This window comes from Phaseolus vulgaris, chromosome 1 (genome assembly GCF_000499845.2).
Source record: "Phaseolus vulgaris cultivar G19833 chromosome 1, P. vulgaris v2.0, whole genome shotgun sequence".
NCBI classification, from domain to species: Eukaryota; Viridiplantae; Streptophyta; class Magnoliopsida; order Fabales; family Fabaceae; genus Phaseolus; species Phaseolus vulgaris.
The window spans coordinates 2,664,602-2,684,710 of record NC_023759.2 but is presented as its reverse complement, the minus strand read 5'-3'; the positions used below and the strand labels follow the sequence as shown (position 1 = coordinate 2,684,710).

At 33.6% G+C, this 20,109-nt stretch overlaps 3 protein-coding genes across 3 annotated transcripts; 2 read left to right on the top strand and 1 right to left on the bottom strand.

Moving 5' to 3' along the window:
- Nucleotides 1-528: 528 nt before the first annotated feature.
- Nucleotides 529-4,307, bottom strand: LOC137816576 (proteasome subunit beta type-7-B). Its single transcript, XM_068619773.1, has 9 exons — nt 4,146-4,307; nt 3,840-4,000; nt 2,601-2,742; nt 2,387-2,483; nt 2,237-2,306; nt 2,044-2,148; nt 1,538-1,636; nt 1,359-1,446; nt 529-757 (listed from the first exon to the last, which is right to left on the bottom strand). Exons 2-9 carry the CDS (start codon nt 3,978-3,980, stop codon nt 684-686), a joined length of 816 nt encoding a protein of 271 aa, XP_068475874.1. The 5' UTR covers nt 3,981-4,000; nt 4,146-4,307; the 3' UTR covers nt 529-683.
- Nucleotides 4,308-6,590: 2,283 nt separating this feature from the next.
- On the top strand, nt 6,591-13,155 carry LOC137816579 (transcriptional repressor ILP1). Its single transcript, XM_068619777.1, has 6 exons — nt 6,591-7,746; nt 9,035-9,202; nt 10,397-11,064; nt 11,736-12,024; nt 12,246-12,535; nt 12,667-13,155. The coding sequence occupies exons 1-6, from the start codon at nt 6,697-6,699 to the stop codon at nt 12,848-12,850; spliced, it is 2,649 nt and encodes an 882-aa protein (XP_068475878.1). The 5' UTR covers nt 6,591-6,696; the 3' UTR covers nt 12,851-13,155.
- A 912-nt stretch (nt 13,156-14,067) lies between these two features.
- LOC137816580 (aspartate--tRNA ligase 2, cytoplasmic-like) lies at nt 14,068-19,900 on the top strand. Its single transcript, XM_068619778.1, has 10 exons — nt 14,068-14,788; nt 16,520-16,630; nt 16,775-16,888; nt 17,018-17,308; nt 17,398-17,508; nt 17,632-17,685; nt 18,978-19,057; nt 19,136-19,251; nt 19,368-19,482; nt 19,567-19,900. Exons 1-10 carry the CDS (start codon nt 14,282-14,284, stop codon nt 19,691-19,693), a joined length of 1,626 nt encoding a protein of 541 aa, XP_068475879.1. The 5' UTR covers nt 14,068-14,281; the 3' UTR covers nt 19,694-19,900.
- The last annotated feature ends 209 nt before the right edge of the window (nt 19,901-20,109 follow it).

Sequence of the window (20,109 nt, the reverse complement as noted above, 5' to 3'; positions counted from 1 at the left end):
AACGTATCATACTTAATATTATTTGAAAAACTTAATGTTGTTTAAATAAATTGAAAAAATAATAACATATTTCGAATGAATAATTTAAAAAATTATTATTATTTTGAATAAATTGAATTATAATGTTATTGGCATCATCACTTGTATCATTCAAATTATCTTAATGTTATTGGACGTGTATATCAATATTAGACACAATATTAAAATTTTAATTAATATAAAAGAAAGTTGTATTATTTTTTGTTTACACGTAGGAAACCAATAAATGTATAGATAAAAAAGTTTTGAATAATGTTAAAGAATAGTTTAACTCTTTCAAGACCAAAATTTTGTATAGTATAATATCTCACTAGAGCCACGCCCTCTAAAAGCCCTTTCATTCTTTATTTCTTAAGCAAACTGCCCTATTAAATTTTATTTAATATATTAATTAGTGTAGGGATTTAGTATATGATAATAAAATGTTGATATTAACACATATACTAATTGGTATATAAATGTAATACACTTTTCATTCACAACCCAAAGTTTAGACGAAAGGGTTCAACTTTATAAATGTTTACCGTAACCAACTGGAGATTTGACGAAATAATTTGCAACAATCTAATTAAATTCAAATCATTTTTTGGTAATAAAAGTTGAAGTTCAGTACAATAAACACCAACTATTTTGTGGGAAGATCGTTACTCTTCCATGGCATCCCCTTCAATCACTTCAACCTTCTCCTTCAACGGGGTAATTTTTGTTGAGAGAACCTCTGCAATGAAGAATTTATATTTAGTACACTAAAGAATATACTCCATGTTTTCTAATATGATAGAAGAAAAAAAAGGAAGCAGAAAAAAGATAAATGCCAGGCTATTCACTGTTTTAATATCTTTTCAACCCTCACTAGGAATCCTAACTGATTCTCTTCTCTTCTTGGTTACTTTCCTAACCATCCCATTTTTCCCCCTAACCTCCACATACCTGTTACCATCCCATCCTAATATATGCCCAGCTATTGGGTATTGGGTACCTTACATCCTTCCATTCAAAAACCATGAACATCAAATTCACAACTCATCAAGTGCCCGTTATTAAAGATATGGCAACAAAAGATGTTATTTACACAATGTTAACTCATTCAAGAGTATAGTTCAATTTGAAATTACGAGACAAGATGGAAATGCCTATAAATAGGAAATTGTAAAATTTCAGCTATTATCTAACTTCGAATACTTCAGAACACCAAATTCCCAAAATCATAAATTTTCACAAGGTGAGACACATACACTACAAAGTTCAGACAATACTATGCAAAACCATAGGGTTATTGCAGTCTCAAGTATAATAAATTGGCAAAGTTAGCAACACACCTATCTTTTTGGGGAATTCAAAGCCTTTTGGATTGACATAGGTACGTGGATTTGGTAGAAGGTGGTTCCTGAGATATTCCTTGTGTCCCTGTGAAGCATTAAAAGAAATTGTGTAGAAAATTATGTTAGACGGCCCTCCTCAAAGAAAAGAATGTAGAATTGGGCATGAAGACACTAACCTTAGTTATCACACAAACGTCCACATTACTTCCACTTCCCAAGTCATTAAATATACCAGCACATATTGCCTCAACAACTATCTTTATGCCTTCATCCCTCTACACCACATCAAAATGTTTTATATCAAATTAAAATTTCTACCAAATTTCAGCATTTTATCGTGATAAGTTAAAACATATCAATTATAACAAATATAATGAGCAAGTTTACATTTAGAATTGAAATAGACATATTTGCTTTATATCATTCCATTGACATGATTATATGATTATAAATTGAGCAATTGACAGAATGCAATCAAACCAGTGTTATCAATGGCAGAAAGCCCAAAATATGAATTACAAACATGTTATTGTGATCTACGGAACTGAGGCCTCCCTTCACAAATTGCATATGGCAGTTCGCAACCATTTAACAGAAATGTATCAAATGCACTCCTCTAACAAAAGTTGTCATTTATCTAAAAATACGATAACTAAGTCTGTTCCGCAATATGCATACTTACACTTAAACTTTCCTTGTACTTGGACTCAAATACAGACATTGCAGCAAGTGAACCTGATCCCATTGTTGCAAATGGAAGAGTGTCAGTAGACCCATGAGGATAAATCTGTAAAGCAAGTCATTAAAAATAATGAGAAATTGAACTATAGGCATTCGAAAAATGAAACTTTAGTATAATTAATCAATGAACTAACTGTATGCAAATGAGGTCCAGTGATATCAACCCCACCAAGCACTAAAGCAGCTGAGACGTGACCTTGATAACTGCACAATAGTTCAAAAGTGTCAGATCCAGTGGTCGACACAGAGAGAAATTGACCTGATGAGAAGTTCCGAAACTCAACTTGAATAGGTGTTTTTTAAGAAGGGTCAGCGCTGTAACAACACGGGATTCTCTACCAGTGTGATAACGATGTAGTTGCAGCTGTGAACTAACCATGTCTACAGTAAATAACAAACTTCTCATTTTCAAGTGAAAAGAAAGATGGCCCATATGCAACTATCCATAAGGCATAACGTAACAAATGTGTAAAAGAAATGTGCATTTAAAACAAATACCTGTTACAGCCTCTGTATCAGCAGCAGTGCCAGCTCCACAGCAATATATGTTAGGTGCCATATAATGAATTTTCTCACAGTTTTTATCAGCCACTATAGGCCCTTCAGTTGCTCTAGTATCAGCTCCAAGAATGACACCATCCTGACGCAAATTGATTATATGGGAAAATTTAACTTTAGATTACAATACACCTCAAACATTAAAATATAAGTATGCAATCAGCATATGAAGTCACAAAATTAAACTTTAGATTATAAAGTACACATCAAACATTAAAATATAAGCATGCAATCAACATATGAAGTCACAAAACACTATTGTCATTAGATGCCAGTGAGTCGGTTGGCATTAGATGACACTGAGTTAGTTAATGGACCTTTACACAAAAGAAGGACCAACTTAGTTTCAAATTTATAACACAAAATGTGCATATTAAACCTCGGCTGTAACATTAAAATCAAAGTCTCATTCAAGAACAAAATTAAACATTTTACGATAAGATATTTTTAGCATCAATCATCAAATTTCTCAGAGGACTGGAATAATAGTCCCACTCAATAGAAGATTTCCGAAAATAACAAATAAGATATCCATAGGCAGTCTAGGCTTACCATATTCTATCCCTACAAAACAATGCACGATTTCATAACCAATCCCTAACAACAACAAAAACCTTAAACACCTCACAGCCTAAGCAAATCCTCCAACCATTAACACTCAATTCAACCAAACTAGTACACAAGCTGAATAAATGAATTAATTCATACAACATTCCCAAGCCAAACAATGATTTCACATCCTGTGTCTGGATCCATGATTCTATCTGAACCCACTCGCAATCTCAGTTACAAACTGATAAGTGTGAGTTGTCGGTCACGTGTATATGTTTAGTTGAGGCACGTGTATATGTCAGTTGGATATAAAAGGGAAACTTCCTATTCTCTGTATACTAATAACATTCTTTCAATTGTGTAAACACTCTTCCCTGTTGCTCTGAATCAATAAAAATCTCTTCTTCTTCAAGATTCCCTAATACGTTTAGTTCTTCAAGTTTCTACAATTCCTAGGACTAATTCTTTCATATCACAAAATCACAATAAATAAAGAAGCAAAGAAAAAATTAAACACAAACCCTTCTAAAGAACAAGTAAACCTCAACAAACAAATAAAACCCAGCAATGAAGAAATGCACCATAACAGTATTACGACACCAGATAGAAGAGTGGGGGATTCCAAACCTGAAAAACTAAACCGACTATAGTGGTCCCAGTTTTCAAAAAGGTTGGGGCTTTGAGACCCTTGTTTTCAAGCATGGCATTTCTTCGACATAGATCAAAATTGAAGCCACCCTTGGGAGGAAGATCCACCGATGAAGACATATTCCAAACGCGAATCAACCCTGCAAAAGCAAGTCAGCAGAACATGAAGTAACTGCTCCCAATTCAACAAAAGAGAACATAAAAACACCAAATTCTGAAAACCTATAACTTTGAAAACTGAGAAAGAGAGAAAGGGAAAAAAGAAGAAGATGAAATGATACTCACAGTAAGGAATTTCAGTTTCAGAGGCTTTTCAGAGATGAATGCGGTGATTATCAGAAAAGCCCTTTGGAAATTTATGCAAAGAGTGTAGTGTTTAACAAGGCAGTTCATGCTCCCTCTTCATCTCTACCGTAGATTTCATCTGAAATTATTAATGGTTAAGATTAATCTAAATACTTTGTACAGTGGGTTACTTTATATTTTGATATCTTTTATATTAATTTTCATTTTAAGGTTTAGAATTACTATTTTTTAAGAAAATAAATATTACTATGAAATGTTTTGTTTGTTATACGAATACTTTAAATTGAATTAAATTTAAAAGTATAAATTAAAATTTATTCAACATATAAAATTATGAATAAAGGATCATTTGCAATTCATGTACAATTTTTTAAACATACGTAAAAAAATGAAAAACTATAAATGGTATAAAAAAAATTAAAATATATTTATTGACACAAAATTACGAGTATTTTTTTAAAGAGTATGTAGAAAAGGACTAAATTAGTAATCAATTGGAGAAGAGTATAAAACTTACACATACTGTAATTAATTTAAGAATACAAGTAAAGGAAAGAAAAAATATATTTTAGTGTAAAGCATATACATTGTATTTTTTTTTTATTAATTATTTATCTTAAATTTATGGTCATACACATTTTATATACAAATTTATTTAAATCTTTAGTTTAATAAGATTAGTGTTTAAATGAATTTTTTAAGTTTTAAAAATATTTTACACATTTTTTTTTATTTTCAACTATTAAAATAATACAAAAACACCTAAATGGGTCATTTTGCTACTAAAACGGTCAACAATGACCATCTAACCTACACAACAAGGTCATATAGAGAAACAAAACTCAAAACAAAAGATTTTACAAGATGAAAACAACAACAAAAAAAATTTAAAAATTTATACTAACTAGACCGTCTAGTCTATACACATGAAACTGCTTACTATATAAAAAAGCATAAACATACAAAATTTCAGTTCTCCCATCATGCTCATTTCAAATTCTTTCTGCATAAGTTTTGAATTTTTTTTTGCAAAAGAGATTGTTAGTAACCCCCGAAAGTTATACCATCTACATAAACTTGTCATAAGATAAAATTAGTTAGATGATGGTGATCTTCCGAGTCAATTAACATTTTATTGACAAAATGACATTTTGTGAATAGTATTCTACTCATCATCTCATGTGTTTCCTCAAACACCTTATATTCAATGATAGACACACTACTGTTAACAACATCCTTGAAAGAGTCTTTTATTTATGATTCACTAATGTCATTTAGTAAGACGTTTGTAGCTTGTAGCTCGTTCATTTTAAATTATTTTTTGATATCTTTTGAAAATTCTTTACACAAGAGATTGTTAGACTTAAATTTATTGTTACATTTTGTTAGAATGAAAGTCCAACATCCTATGATTTTGATAAAGTGTTCAACAAAAAAGTATAAAATATGATCATACTTAGTTTAATAACGTATCATATAAAACTCAAATGTTTTGTTTGACATACGAAATAACATTATGTAGTATTTATTTACATTTGATCAAAATTTCACAAGATAAAATAACATGCATATATTTGGGCTAAAGGTATACAAGATTTAAACTAACCTCTCATAATATAGAATATATAGAATGTCTCTTACTTTCATTAATTATTTATAAATTATATGTTTCACTAGAGAATAATTTATGTAATTTTTTTCTTAATTCTTATATATATATATATATATATATAAAAGTTGAACTATTATTTATTATATAAGTTGAAGAATTCAAAAAGTACTTCATCTATATTATATTTTGTTATATATAAAAAGTAGAGGTATTTATGTTGTAAATTCAATTGGATATACTTCTTCATATAAAATGTTAGAAAAATATTAAGTTTTAGACAAATTCTCCTTTTACTATATCACTTCAAACAAGCATCCAATTTGTTATTGAAAATAACAAAAATATTCCTTTAAAATGTTGAAAATAACAAAGATGTAAATAAAAATTACTTTCAAAACCTTTTATCTAAAAATATTTTGGATTTGGATTTCTAGAACATCTTTTAAACTTCGGAAATTTTTATCTAAAATACATTGTCAATTTTATGTTCCAGATTTTTCTCTAGAATATATTTATTTAATTTTGAATTATATTTATTATTTTAGATTTTCAAATCCAAAAATAAAACTAATTTTGGAAATTTAAAAAAATATAAGATTCAGGTTAAAATTGATATATTACAGAAAGAAATAGTCAAAGTTTTATTTGAAAAATATTATTGCACTACAAACAAAAATTTCCTCTTTCAAAATGTAAAACAAGTTTTGACACGAGAATTTATAAAAATTAATTTACTCAATTTCTCTGAAATAATAATTAAAATATATCACAGGTGACATTATCTTTATCTTTTATCAAGGAAAATTTGAGCATTTGGAAATCATTATATTAGATCTTATTGCTACTTTCATATCAAACTTTTTTTTATCCGTTAATTCACTTCAACCGTTGCTTTCACCGGAACCCTCGCTCTCCCCTATGTCCACCGCCAAATCGCGCAACTTCCGCCGCCGAGGTGGCGGCGACACCGAAGGCAACGACGAAGACGGCGATACTTCCACCCTCTCTTCCAAGCCTCCTTCCTCCGCCAAGCCCAAGAAGCCCCAAGCCCCCAAACTCCTCAGCTTCGCCGACGACGAAGAGAACGAAAACCCTCGTCCACGATCCGCAAAACCTCAACGTTCGTCAAAACCCTCTTCCGCTCACAAAATCACCACTCTCAAAGACCGAATCGCGTCCTCTTCCCCTTCAGTTCCATCCAATGTCCAACCGCAAGCCGGAACCTACACAAAAGAAACCCTTCGCGAGCTTCAGAAGAACACCCGAACCTTGGTCACCAGCTCCTCGCGTTCCGAGCCCAAACCCCCCGGGGAACCTGTCATCGTCCTCAAGGGCCTCGTCAAACCCGTAGCTTCGGAGCCCCAGGGTCGGGAATCGGACTCCGAAGGAGATCACAAAGAGGTTGAAGGAAAATTGGGTGGCTTGGGCCTTCATAATGGGAAGGACTCGTTCTTCCCCGATGAAGAAACCATCAAGGCTATTCGGGCGAAGCGGGAGCGCCTCCGGCAGGCGCGCCCTGCTGCACAGGATTACATCTCGTTGGATGGTGGCAGCAATCATGGTGCTGCTGAGGGGCTGAGTGATGAGGAGCCGGAGTTTCGGGGCCGTATTGCGATGTTTGGTGAGAAGGTTGAAGGTGGGAAGAAGGGGGTTTTTGAGGAGGTGGAGGAGAGGAGAGTGGATGTGAGGTTTAAGGAAGAAGAGGAGGATGACGATGAGGAGGAGAAGATGTGGGAAGAAGAACAGTTCAGGAAAGGGTTGGGGAAGAGAATGGATGAAGGGTCTGCTAGAGTTGATGTTCCTGTTGTGCAAGGTGCTCAACAGCACAAGTATGTTGTTCCCTCTGCAGCTGTTCCAAATGCTGGCTTTGGAACAATTGAATCGATGCCAGCTTTGGATGTCTTGTCACTATCGCAGCAAGCCGAGAGTGCGAAGAAAGCCTTGGTCGAGAATGTGAGGAGGCTTAAGGTATGTCCCTAGGTTTGAATTGTTACTTGTCGAATTTGCGAGTTTGCTTATATTTACGCCTTAAACCCAAATTCTAATATGGTATTGGAATTCGAATCTAGATTTGTTTTTGGATCACTGGTCTTTGTTAATCAAACTTTAAGTACTAGGACTGGTGCTGGGAGGTAGAGTTATCCCGACTAGACTTCACTAATATCACTGGCCGGCTGTGAGTGAATTTTAGGTAGAGTTAGGTGATGAACTACCTAATGACATGCACTTCTGTTTTAATCTCCTCAGAGAGAATATGAACTTCATCGGATTGGAATGATGTAAAATTGCGTCCATAGAGAGGAGTTATCTTGAAAATTTCCTTGTTTTATTTAAAATTTTACATGAAAATGATTCTATTTGGTTGCAGTTCTATGCTTTGTTATGATGAAACATTGTTTAAATGAATTTATTGCTCATTAAATCTGATGTAAAATTGTATTAACTTTGGTATATCTACAGTTTAAACATTTATGTTAACATCTAGAAAAATTTACTTACTGTATATATAGAGACTGTTTGAACTTTGAATGAGTTCTCACTCCTATGATCTCGTGCTATTGTTTGGTATGAATATGTTTAGTAAGTTTGACCTCACTTTAGGAGATTTTGGTGTATGAAATCACCAATAGACTGCTAGCATAAATGAGCGTACGGGAAATTGACCTGGCCAAAGAGTATATTGACTTCTGTATAGGTAGTTTTCTCTATGATTTTTTTTACTAGATATGTGTATGGGCAACGGTGGGTCTAGGACAGGACCCTGAGTTAGTGGAGCAATAAAGCTAGATAGTAGCCGCTGTTATTGGAGAAAAAAAATGAATTTTACTTTCTCAATAAATGCTTGAAGATGAGATAGATATCAGAGAGTAGTGGGTTCAGAGATTCAGATGTAAAATAATAGAGGGCATACTACAAAACTGGAGAAAGTTACATTCGAATAGTGAATTTGTACACCGTGAGTTGTACATAGGTCTTCCACTGTGTATGGGAATCTCATTTCTTTCATGTATAATTTCCCTTGGTTTAAGACGTATGAAGGACAGCAATTCGAATGTGTTATATTCAAGTCTATATTATAATTTGTGAAAGAAATTGTTTTAATCCTTGAAACCAATAAATTGTTTCTTTTGATAAATGTCTAGAATGATACCAGTATGGGTCACAGTTGCCTTGAATATTCCTCTGGCGTGTATACAAATTTATCTTTTAGTAGATTGATATGTTTTATTAATTTCTCTTTTTTTTTTCATGACAGGAATCTCATGGAAGAACTATGTCATCATTGAGTAAAACTGACGAAAATTTGTCTGCCTCCCTTTTGAACATCACTGCACTTGAAAATTCTTTAGTAGTAGCTGATGACAAGTACAGATTTATGCAAAAGCTCCGAAATTATGTCACAAATATATGTGACTTTTTACAGGTAATTGTATTTCTTGTATTCTTTTGTTTTTCTAGATCCTTCATAATTAACTATAAAACGAGACTGGGTTCCACTATAATATTCCTTTAAGTTCTCTCTTTTCACCCTCATATTATTTGCTTCCTTCTTTTTCTGGTACATCGTTTCGTGTTTTTTTTTTATCAACAAGAAAGAATTATATATAAAAGAACTTGGGATGCTCCAACCCAGATACAAACCAAAACTCTGTACAAGCGGTGGATATTCTGTATAGATAAAGAGTATAAATACTTATTAACCACCTATAATGCTCCAAAAAGACCTAACATTGCTTACTTAACAGTCAATCAAAGCAAGAGCAAAATTTAGAACCTTCAAAATTTCAATATCAGATTCTACCTGCTTCTACTGCATAGCTCATCATTCTATCTTCTGCAGTCTAAGATTATAAACGTGCTGAGATATTTGTTGAGTAGCTCCACTTGTGCCTTCGTCATGTGTTCCCTCCTCAGTCTTACTTTTTTCTTTTATATATATGTATGTGTACCTGCAAAAAATTCTGATACACGAGCTCTGCTACTGAACCAGTATCACTCTATTCTTTGTTATGTTTCCATAATCAATTTGTAAGCCTCAATCACCAACAGCACATCCTCCCTCCTGGTTTCCCAGCATTTACTTTGTGCCTTAGTCTTGTGCTTCCTCCACCATTCTTAACTTCTTTCTTTTATATGTATGCATGTTTGTTAGGAAGTATCTGAGATGCCAGTAGTTTCTTCAATGTATCCATCTGTTTTTCTGCCAACTGACATCCAAAAGGGTTGTCTTCCCATCATCACTAACACCCATAATATATAGGTAGAGACATCCACAACTTTTCTTTATAGTTACTATGATAGGGTTTCTGATTGGATAGAACAATGGCTGTGATATGATATCACACAAAAGTGGTGACAAAACTGCTCTGCAGCAGTGGGTCACAATGCTATACAACTATAGTGGCACCACCATGTGGGATTGACTACTATGCTCTAAACCACTTTGAAAACATGAGAGTGATCTCTTCTAATAATGTTGAAAAAGTGTATATGTTTTCTCACTGCTGGGTATTTAAAAGTTGACACTTAATTATCTTCGTATCATTTGTGAATGCTTTTATGTATGGTATCATTCATTGAGGCTGTAACTAAAGTTATCCTATGACTTCTACTTCAGCACAAAGCTTTTTACATTGAGGAACTTGAAGAGCAGATAAAGAAACTTCACGGAGATCGTGCAACAGCCATTTTTGAAAAAAGAACCACTAACAATGATGATGAAATTGTCGAGGTAGAAGCAGCTGTAAAAGCTGCAATGTCAGTATTAAACAAGAAAGGTAACAATATGGAAGCTGCCAAATCTGCTGCTCAGGAAGCATATACTGCTGTAAGAAAACAAAAAGATCTACCAGTTAAATTAGATGAATTTGGTAGAGATTTGAATCTTGAGAAACGGATGCAAATGAAAATGAGGGCTGTGGCTCGTCAACGGAAGAGGTCGCAACTATTTGATTCTAATAAGCTGACATCCATGGAATTGGATGATCATAAAATAGAGGGTGAATCAAGTACTGATGAGAGTGATAGTGAGAGCCAAGCATATGAGTCACAACGTGATTTGGTGCTGCAGGCTGCTGATGAGATTTTTGGTGATGCTTCTGAGGAATATGGTCAATTATCTTTGGTCAAAAGAAGAATGGAAGAATGGAAAAGAGATTATTCATCAAGCTATAAAGATGCTTATATGTCATTGAGTCTTCCACTGGTCTTCTCTCCATATGTGAGATTGGAACTTCTGAGGTGGGACCCACTTCACAAGGGTATAGATTTTCAAGAGATGAAATGGTATTGAACTATTCCCCCTCATGTTACTATTCTTTCTTGAAACTTTTGAGAGGCATTATGGGGGTCACGGGCTTGTTTTTATAAACCACTTAATTGCATTAATGGTTATCAGAATCTTATGATTTGGTAAATTTTGGCTATCTACTAATTCGTATATTTTAATCACCGCTGATATGATTCAGTGATTCATGTTTGTCATTTTTCATCAATTCTTATGAAAACAATAAAAAAACCACGTGAGCTTAAATTTTAAAATGAAAAGGAATTTGAAAGAATACTTGTGAACTTCCTATTTGATTATTCCACCTTCTTTTGTCACTCATTCAATGCATGTACTCTATGTAGCTATTTAATTGTCTTGTTTTCATTCTTTTGAAAAATAGACCTCAAACTTATATAACTAATTGTTGTGTTGTTTTATCTATTTGTAGTTTTATATTGTTTACATCGAGCATTACATATCAGCTATATGATATATTTGAAGTAATTTTTCCTGGAACCTAAATCTTAGGATTTGATACAACGATTCAAACAATAACTTAACAACTCATCATTCGGATCCCAATTTTCGATAACCTTGATATATATGCATATTACAGGAGTATCTTTTACCTTTCATGTTTCATCAATTTATAATATGTATTGAGTTCTTTTTCTTTATTAATATTCAGGTATAAATTATTGTTCACTTATGGTTTGCCTGAAGATGGAAAAGATTTTGTTCATGATGATGGAGATGCTGACCTTGAACTTGTCCCAAACTTGGTGGAAAAGGTTGCACTTCCTATTCTGCAGTATGAAATTTCCCATTGTTGGGACATGCTTAGTCAACGGGAAACAATGAATGCTATTGCTGCAACAAAATTAATTGTGCAACATGTGTCTCGTAAAAGTGAAGCTCTTACTGATTTGCTAGTTTCCATTCGAACACGCCTGGCTGATGCTGTTGCAAATCTTAAGGTATGCTCCCAAGAACAGCATTTACACTTACTAAATTACTAGTTAGAAGTACGTATTCATGCATTTTATTATGTTTAGAAAGTTAGAAAACTCTGTTCATATAGGTATCTTCTTTGTGCATTTTATGTTGATCTGCATTGCTAACTATAATTGGATTTATTGTAGGTATTTGGAATTCTTTATCGTTTTTGGATAAATTTATCATCTTGTCTACTTTGTAGGTCCCCACATGGAGCCCAGTGGTACTAGTTGCTGTTCCAGATGCTGCACGGGTTGCAGCATATAGGTTTGGTGTATCTGTTCGATTGTTGAGAAACATTTGCTTGTGGAAGGACGTATTTTCAACGTCAGTGTTAGAAAAGCTTGCTCTAGATGAGCTTTTGTTTGGTAAAGTTCTACCTCACTTAAGAATCATATCAGAAAATGTTCAAGACGCGATAACAAGAACAGAACGGGTTATTGCTTCCCTCTCTGGGGTCTGGGCTGGCCCAAGTGTCATCGGAGACAAGAAGTATGTTGGTGATACTTTGTTAAATTGTTGATTACATTTGTTTCTTTTGGAACGACATTTGTTGATTATATTCATTTATTATGAGTTTTGGTCAGCAGTCTAATACTTTCCCTGTCTTCCTCACATTGTAGACACAAATTGCAGCCTCTGCTGACTTATGTGCTGTCACTTGGAAGGATTCTGGAGAGAAGAAATGTACCAGAGAGTGACACGAGTTATCTAGCTCGTCGATTAAAGAAAATACTTGTTGACCTCAATGAATATGATCATGCTAGGACCATGGCTAGAACCTTCCATCTCAAGGAGGCATTATGAGCTCACTGGGAAACAGGAATTCATGTTTCATTAAACCTGTTTTCAATTCAGGTGCGATAATAGAAGTGCATCCCTCTAGAAAAGCTGTATCACCTCCATCCACCTGTTAGGAGTTTTGATGAGCATAAAATTAGAATGTACGAACAGGAATTGAACTTGCCTGGACCGTGGCATGGTACTTTTCAACCACCAGACCACTGGGGCCTTGTGACAACCCCTAAAAGAAAATATATTATTCATTAAAACTCAAATGAACCATATACAAAAGTTAACGATGAATATGATCAAAGCTTTTCTGCTTCAAAGATTGCGTGAATATATTCTTCTGTAGATTTTGTTCACAGTTTTCAACTTTTTACCCTGCAGAATTTTTTGATTTTGTTTCCTATTTAATTGTGAATGCTATATTTCGTATCTCACGGATGATTTGCTTTAATTTTGTTTGAGATAAACTTAGATTTTGTTTTTCGTTTTTAGAGAAGTAACTTGGATTTTTGTGTTATTTCCAGTGGTAGCTTAGTATAGACTGTCTAATCAGGCCTTCTCATTGAACCATCATGCATGCATTAGACTGTTCAATTTAGTTAGAAACACATAATTAACAAAAATAATACTTAATATCAAAATAAATCAAATCAGATTAATTTAATTAAAGTATTGAATTTATGTAAATTTATTTATGATTAAAACTTTAACATTCAATCTTAAAATTACGCAAGTAACATATAATCTTAAAATTTTAATTCAAGTCCTCTCAGTACATCAGAATTGTTTCTTTCTTAAAGTAGACGGTACACCCCTATATTTTTGTTCAAGAATCTATTCCCAAGCAAGTCTCCTTTATCATCTAATGGTACATACAAACATGGTTTTTCTGTTTTAGGACTTTTAGTTTTCCTTTTATATTATATATATAAATTTATCAAGGTTGCTTTATTAACCTTTTGTAAATATGGTAAGTTTAATTGGAATATAAATATATAAATATTTGATATACAGATTTAAATAAATAAAAACTGAGAGTTTAAGATTTGAAATTCACAATTATTACTTTTTTTCTATATCTTTATAGTTTAATCTTTAGTTGTAGGATATTGATAGTGATGTTTTTCAACATATTTTTTATTTAAATATATAGATGTAGACATATGAGTATATAAATCTTAAAAAGGAAAAAAATAATAATAGTAGTATTATGGTCAGAAAAAAATTAATGTAGTTTTCAGGTTACTAGTTTTCATAAATGAAAAAAATAGACAAACAAGGATTGACTAAAAAAGCTATTTAGGAAAAGAAAAAAAAAATAGTGCAGAGACATTGTCTTAGAAACCCTAACAAGTCTGAAGCGTATATATTCCATTCCTCAGCTGAAACCCTATCAATTTTACTTCATTTCCTAATCCCAAAATCCGAATTCCGAACGCCAAAACGATGTCTTCATCGGAGTCTCAAGACCCGGCTGCTGCATCGGAGGTCCAGCTTAGCAAAAAGGCCGCCAAGAAGGAGGCCGCCAAGGCGGACAAACTCCGCCGCCGCCAGGAAATCGCCGCCGCGTCCGCCGCCACTGCAAATCTGTCCGTCGACGAGGATGACCCCCTCGCCGCAAACTACGGCGACGTGCCGCTTGTCGAGCTGCAGTCCAAGACGCCCGCCAACGTTGACGACTGGACGCCCGTGGAGGCGCTCGGAGTCGCGCTCGAGAACAAGACGGTGCTGATCCGAGGTACGGCGCAGACTATTCGGCCGGTCGGGAAGAAGATGGCGTTCTTAGTCATAAGAGATGACTACTTCACGGTTCAGTGCCTGGTGCAGGCTCAGCCCGACACGGTGAGCCCGCAGATGGTGAAGTTCGCCGCCTCTCTCAACCGCGAATCCATTGTGGATGTCGAAGGTGTTGTTACGATCCCCACAGCTCCCATCAAAGGTGCCACCCAGCAGGTTCGTTCCTCTTCCTTTTTAGTTATCAGTGTTTGTGAATTTCTCTTTGATTCAATGTCAATGGTCTCTGTAGTTCGATTGATTCAATGGTATCTGTAGTAATAGTTGTACATAGATTCTGAAGACACTCGTTTTTTTTAGTATTTTCGGTATCTCCAAGATCATTATAAGTATTGTATTTCTTAAAAAGAATAGATTTATTAGTCGAAATGACTACACGTTTGGCTTTTCTAGAACGAATTTGAGAATTATCTGCTTCCATTTTTCCACTTAGTTGTTCTAATTCGTCCATAAATTTGTAGACCACCTAGGTACTTTTTTACATATGTCTATTTTAACAGACTTAGTGTTATTTTGATTTCCTTTTGTTTTTTCGTTCAAATCAGTAGTAATTGCATCGAATAATATTTTGATTATTAGTTTATTTTCTTCTTCAATATTAGAGTTGTTCATGTTCAGGAAATAAATATAGTACTTCATAATTTAAGCTTGGCACTGATTTTTTTGAAAAATTAGTGATTAGATTAAAAAGAAATGTAGTTACTAATAATTTTTTATTAAAAGCTTTTTATATTTTCCTCTAATTTTGGATAATTCCTATTGTTTTTTTTTTTAATCTTAATATAATTATAAAGAAAATTTTATTGAATTTGATTGATCAAAATGTGATTTTTTTTATGTTTTTTCTTGTATTGAGGTTGAAAAACCTTTTTTGATTCGTCCACGAAGGGTCTATTTAAGAAAGGATCTTTAATTTTAGTTAAATAGTATTTTTTAGTTTCATCATTACATAATTGAATTCTAGTTTCAAATATATCGAGAGAAATTAATTCCTTATCTATCAGTTTTGTTCCATCTATATGTTCAATTTTTTTCATTTTTCTTCATTGCCATAGCTCGAATGATTGGATAAATCATCATAGAAAATTTTATTTAGTGTGAAGATATCTATTTTTGTTCCATTATTTTTTGAAAAGTTGATAAATTTTGTGCATACTTAAAATAGATTTTTTTTCTCTTCCATCACGTTGATATGCATGAAAAAAAAATCTGAAATTTCATTTTTTACTATGTTTTCAAATTGATTATATTTTATATATTGAAATGGACGATTCCATGTTTTATAATTGAAAAAAATATTTATAAGAGGTTTTTGTAACTTTTTTTTTTCTGTTTATCCAGTTTATACAAATTCTTTAAAAAAGGGGTATTCTTCCTGAATAATATAAACAGAGAAAACAACAAAAATTTAAACAAAATTTCTAAATTCTGATAGAATGTATTTATTTGATTGAATACGGACATTAGATTTAATCAAAATATTTTGCAGTATACAGATTAATAAAAATTCAATCCATTTCATAAGATGACCTATTATCCAACCAATAAAACTACTTGTTAAAATAACAATTTATTGTTACATCTAAATAAATAAATATTGGCGAATCTCATGAGTATTGAACTTAGTAAGGAAAGGGAATGTGATTGCCAATAGAAAATATTGCAATTTTCGTAACTTTTCTCTTCTATGCAATGGAATTTTGATGAAACGTTTTTTTTTCTAATGCATTGCCAATTAGAATACTGTAAAAACTATACTTATTGAGTTGTGTTTTGTGTAGAGGATATTGTATGGTTTACTTGAAGATGCTTATTTGCATGTTTGATTTTTTGGTAGGTTTAAGTGGTTGAATTTGGAGTTTGTGGTGTTTATGTGGTTTGCTTTTGCAGGTGGAAATTCAAGTGAGGAAGTTACATTGCATCAGTAGGGCTATGCCTACTCTGCCTATTAATCTTGATGATGCTGCTCGGAGTGAGATTGAAATTGAGAAGGCTATTCAGGTTCTTTTAGTAAAGATGTTTGGTTGGTTTTTGTTTGATGTTTCGTATTTATTTTTCTCTGTTTTTGTTTGAGGAATGACATTTGTTTGAGGAATGAGTTGTCACTGTTTTCATCTTGCTTTATGGGCTTGTTAATGGGTGCAGGCTGGTGAACAACTGGTTCGTGTTAATCAGGACACACGATTGAACTTCAGAGTGCTTGACCTGCGAACACCAGCTAATCAAGGAATTTTCAGTGTTCAGTCTCACGTTTCCAATGTATTCATTTAGTTTTTTGTATCTTGTGAATACTCTCGCTTACTTAGTGATACTCTCACTTAATTATGCAATTGCAGTTGGACTCTGAACTGAATGGTTTGATTAACTTTTAATTGCTTTATTGTGCAGGCATTTAGACAGTTCTTATTATCTGAAGGTTTTCGTGAAATCCACACTCCAAAGTTGATTGCTGGATCTAGTGAGGGTGGAGCTTCTGTTTTCAGACTGGACTACAAAGGCCAACCTGCATGCCTGGCCCAGTCACCTCAGCTTCACAAGCAAATGTGCATATGTGCACGTTTTGGTCGTGTTTTTGAGATTGGTCCTGTATTTAGAGCAGAAGATTCCTACACTCACAGGCATCTGTGTGAGTTTACAGGTCTTGATCTTGAAATGGAGATTAAGAAGCATTATTTTGAGGTAAATTTGGCTTGTTGGAATGTTTGTTCTTACATTTGAATCCATTGAGAGACATGAATGATTCATTGATGATTTGAGTTTTTTGGCAGGTCATGGATGTAGTTGATAGATTATTTGTCGCAATGTTTGACAGTTTGAACCAACATTGTAAGAAAGATCTGGAAGCTATTGGGTCCCAGTACCCCTTTGAACCTTTAAAGGTGATTATTTTGTATTATCATAAATATCTTATGTAGTCAATAATTATGTGGTGTGCACTGTGAGATGTAAATAGATATTGTGCTACTTGTTTCTGATCTGACAATAGCAATGTGAATGTGCAGTATCTGCGGAATACACTACGGCTAACATATGAAGAAGGGATTCAGATGCTCAAGGTATGGTTAGAATTTCTAAATTAATTTACTAACAAGTGGTAGATAAAAGAAGTAGATAGGATGATGGTGATGCCGGAATCTTACATCTTTATTTTATTGTCTCTTTAATACACCAAGAGAAGAAGGGAAGGGGTAATTGGAGTATTCTTGCGCATGGTAGTAGAATCGAGATACAAGTAGTGAATCGGAGAGCTGATATTATGAATCGTAAATTGTTTCGTATCGTGAATCGTAAGATTCATAAACATTAAAAAATTTAATATATACTTAAATATATAAGATATGTATACATGCAAGATACAATAAATTATATATATGTATATATATACCACACAATTTCACCAAAACAACCTCTATGGTGCATATATGTTATTAAACAAATTATGTCTATCTTTTTTTATTTACTCATTTTTTAAATTCCACACTGATTCACACAATACGGAATCGTTTCGTTTCGGGATTCAGCGATTCTTTGTGCGAATCTTATGATACAACTAAGATTCAGGGACAAAAAAGATTCTTCACACGATTCATATCGTGGGAGGGTGAAACTGTATCGTTTCGTAAGATACGTATCGTGAATCGTAAGATACTAACTACTATGCTTGCGCAGTTTAATCTGTAGATTAGCATACCGACAATGCTCAAAAGTCATGCAAGTCAATATTTAAAAATTAAAAAAAAAATGTTTTAACTTCAATTCTCAAATTATACTATAAATAAATGTTAAAAGAGAAACTATGGTAATGTAAACTGAAATAGTTAAAGCTATTTTAATTTTTGTGTTCTAACTCATCATTTTCTATTTAGTTCAAGAGAACTGCTAGGCACACTCTCTACTATTGGCAAAATTGGTTGAATATTACAAGTTTTGAGGGGTCTTACTTCCCATTGATTGACTCCTCTTAATTTAGAAGTGAGATCCACTAAAATTTATTTCCAATAGGGTTTAGGCTCTCAATGATTAGCCCCACAAATTCACCACGTCTTTTTTCTAGATTCACAGAACACAAGGCTTATCTGGATTATCTGGTCGGTGAGCCGGTTCTTATCCCTTTAGGTTCCTGTTGTACTGTTCTTGAGGTTGTGACTGATGCTATGAGGCCTTACTGTCTAGATGTTACTTATATATTCGTTTGCAGTGTTAAATCATAGTGTGGCCTATTGACCACAGTAGTCCATTGTGTGCAATCACGGGGCATTGGAGCGGTGGTGCTGCCCCTTGTTGTGGATTGCATGGATGTCGCAATGATTACTGAAGTTTTCAGTATGCTTGTTTTTGCTATGTGTAGGATGTTGGAGTAGAAATTGAACCTTTTGGTGACTTGAATACTGAAGCGGAAAGGAAATTGGGTCAACTAGTGTTGGAGAAGTAAGTCCTTCTTTACCGCAAAATATTATCTTTTAATGTGACCTGTTATTTAAGCTAGTTTGCTCCCATTGTATTTAGGTATGGCACTGAGTTCTACATGCTTCATCGATATCCTTTGGCTGTAAGGCCATTTTATACCATGCCTTGCTATGACAATCCAGCATACAGCAACTCGTTTGATGTCTTTATTCGAGGTAGGCAAGAAGTTGTTTTGTCATAAATTGCATTGACATGACAATCGTCTCCAACTGACTTGGATATGGTTGTGGTTTCTGTTTCTGTTCTGATTTTGAATTACCTTGTTCCTTAGGTGAGGAGATAATTTCAGGAGCTCAGCGTGTTCATGTGCCAGAACTTTTGGAACAACGTGCAGCAGCTTGCGGCATTGATGTGAAGACAATATCTACCTACATTGATGCTTTCAGGTATTATTTTTCTCCTCCACACTCTTTTCTCATATCATGTAAAAAGTTGTTTATCAAAAACTAATTGATTTTGATAATTTCCAGATATGGTGCACCGCTACATGGTGGTTTTGGAGTAGGGTTGGAACGTGTTGTGATGCTCTTCTGTGGCCTCAATAACATTCGCAAAACATCGCTCTTCCCTCGTGACCCACTTAGGATTGCGCCATGAAATACATTGAGTATGCAGTCTCTCAGTTTTTTCTTTTGTACTTTTGTTTATATTCAGATGAACAAATTTTCGTTTCTCAAAGCAAGAGCATTGAATTTATAAAGCTGACTGCAATTGTGGTCAAAACATGGTTTATATTTCTGTAGATATTTCTTAAACTTCTGACAGGGAGGTAGTTAAAATTGAGTACCAAAATTTTATATTTTCTGACAGGTCTCTAAATTTGAAGCATTCAGTGCATAAGTTCAGATAATATACTAAGTGAAACAAAATTGCAAAATTATATCTCCACGTACACTACCATTTATGATAATATTCATGTCACTCAAAAGTAGTGCAACCATTATTGATTATTACTCAAAAGTAGTACAACTATTATTGACGATTTTTTACTTTCCCTTGAACTTTGTATATAT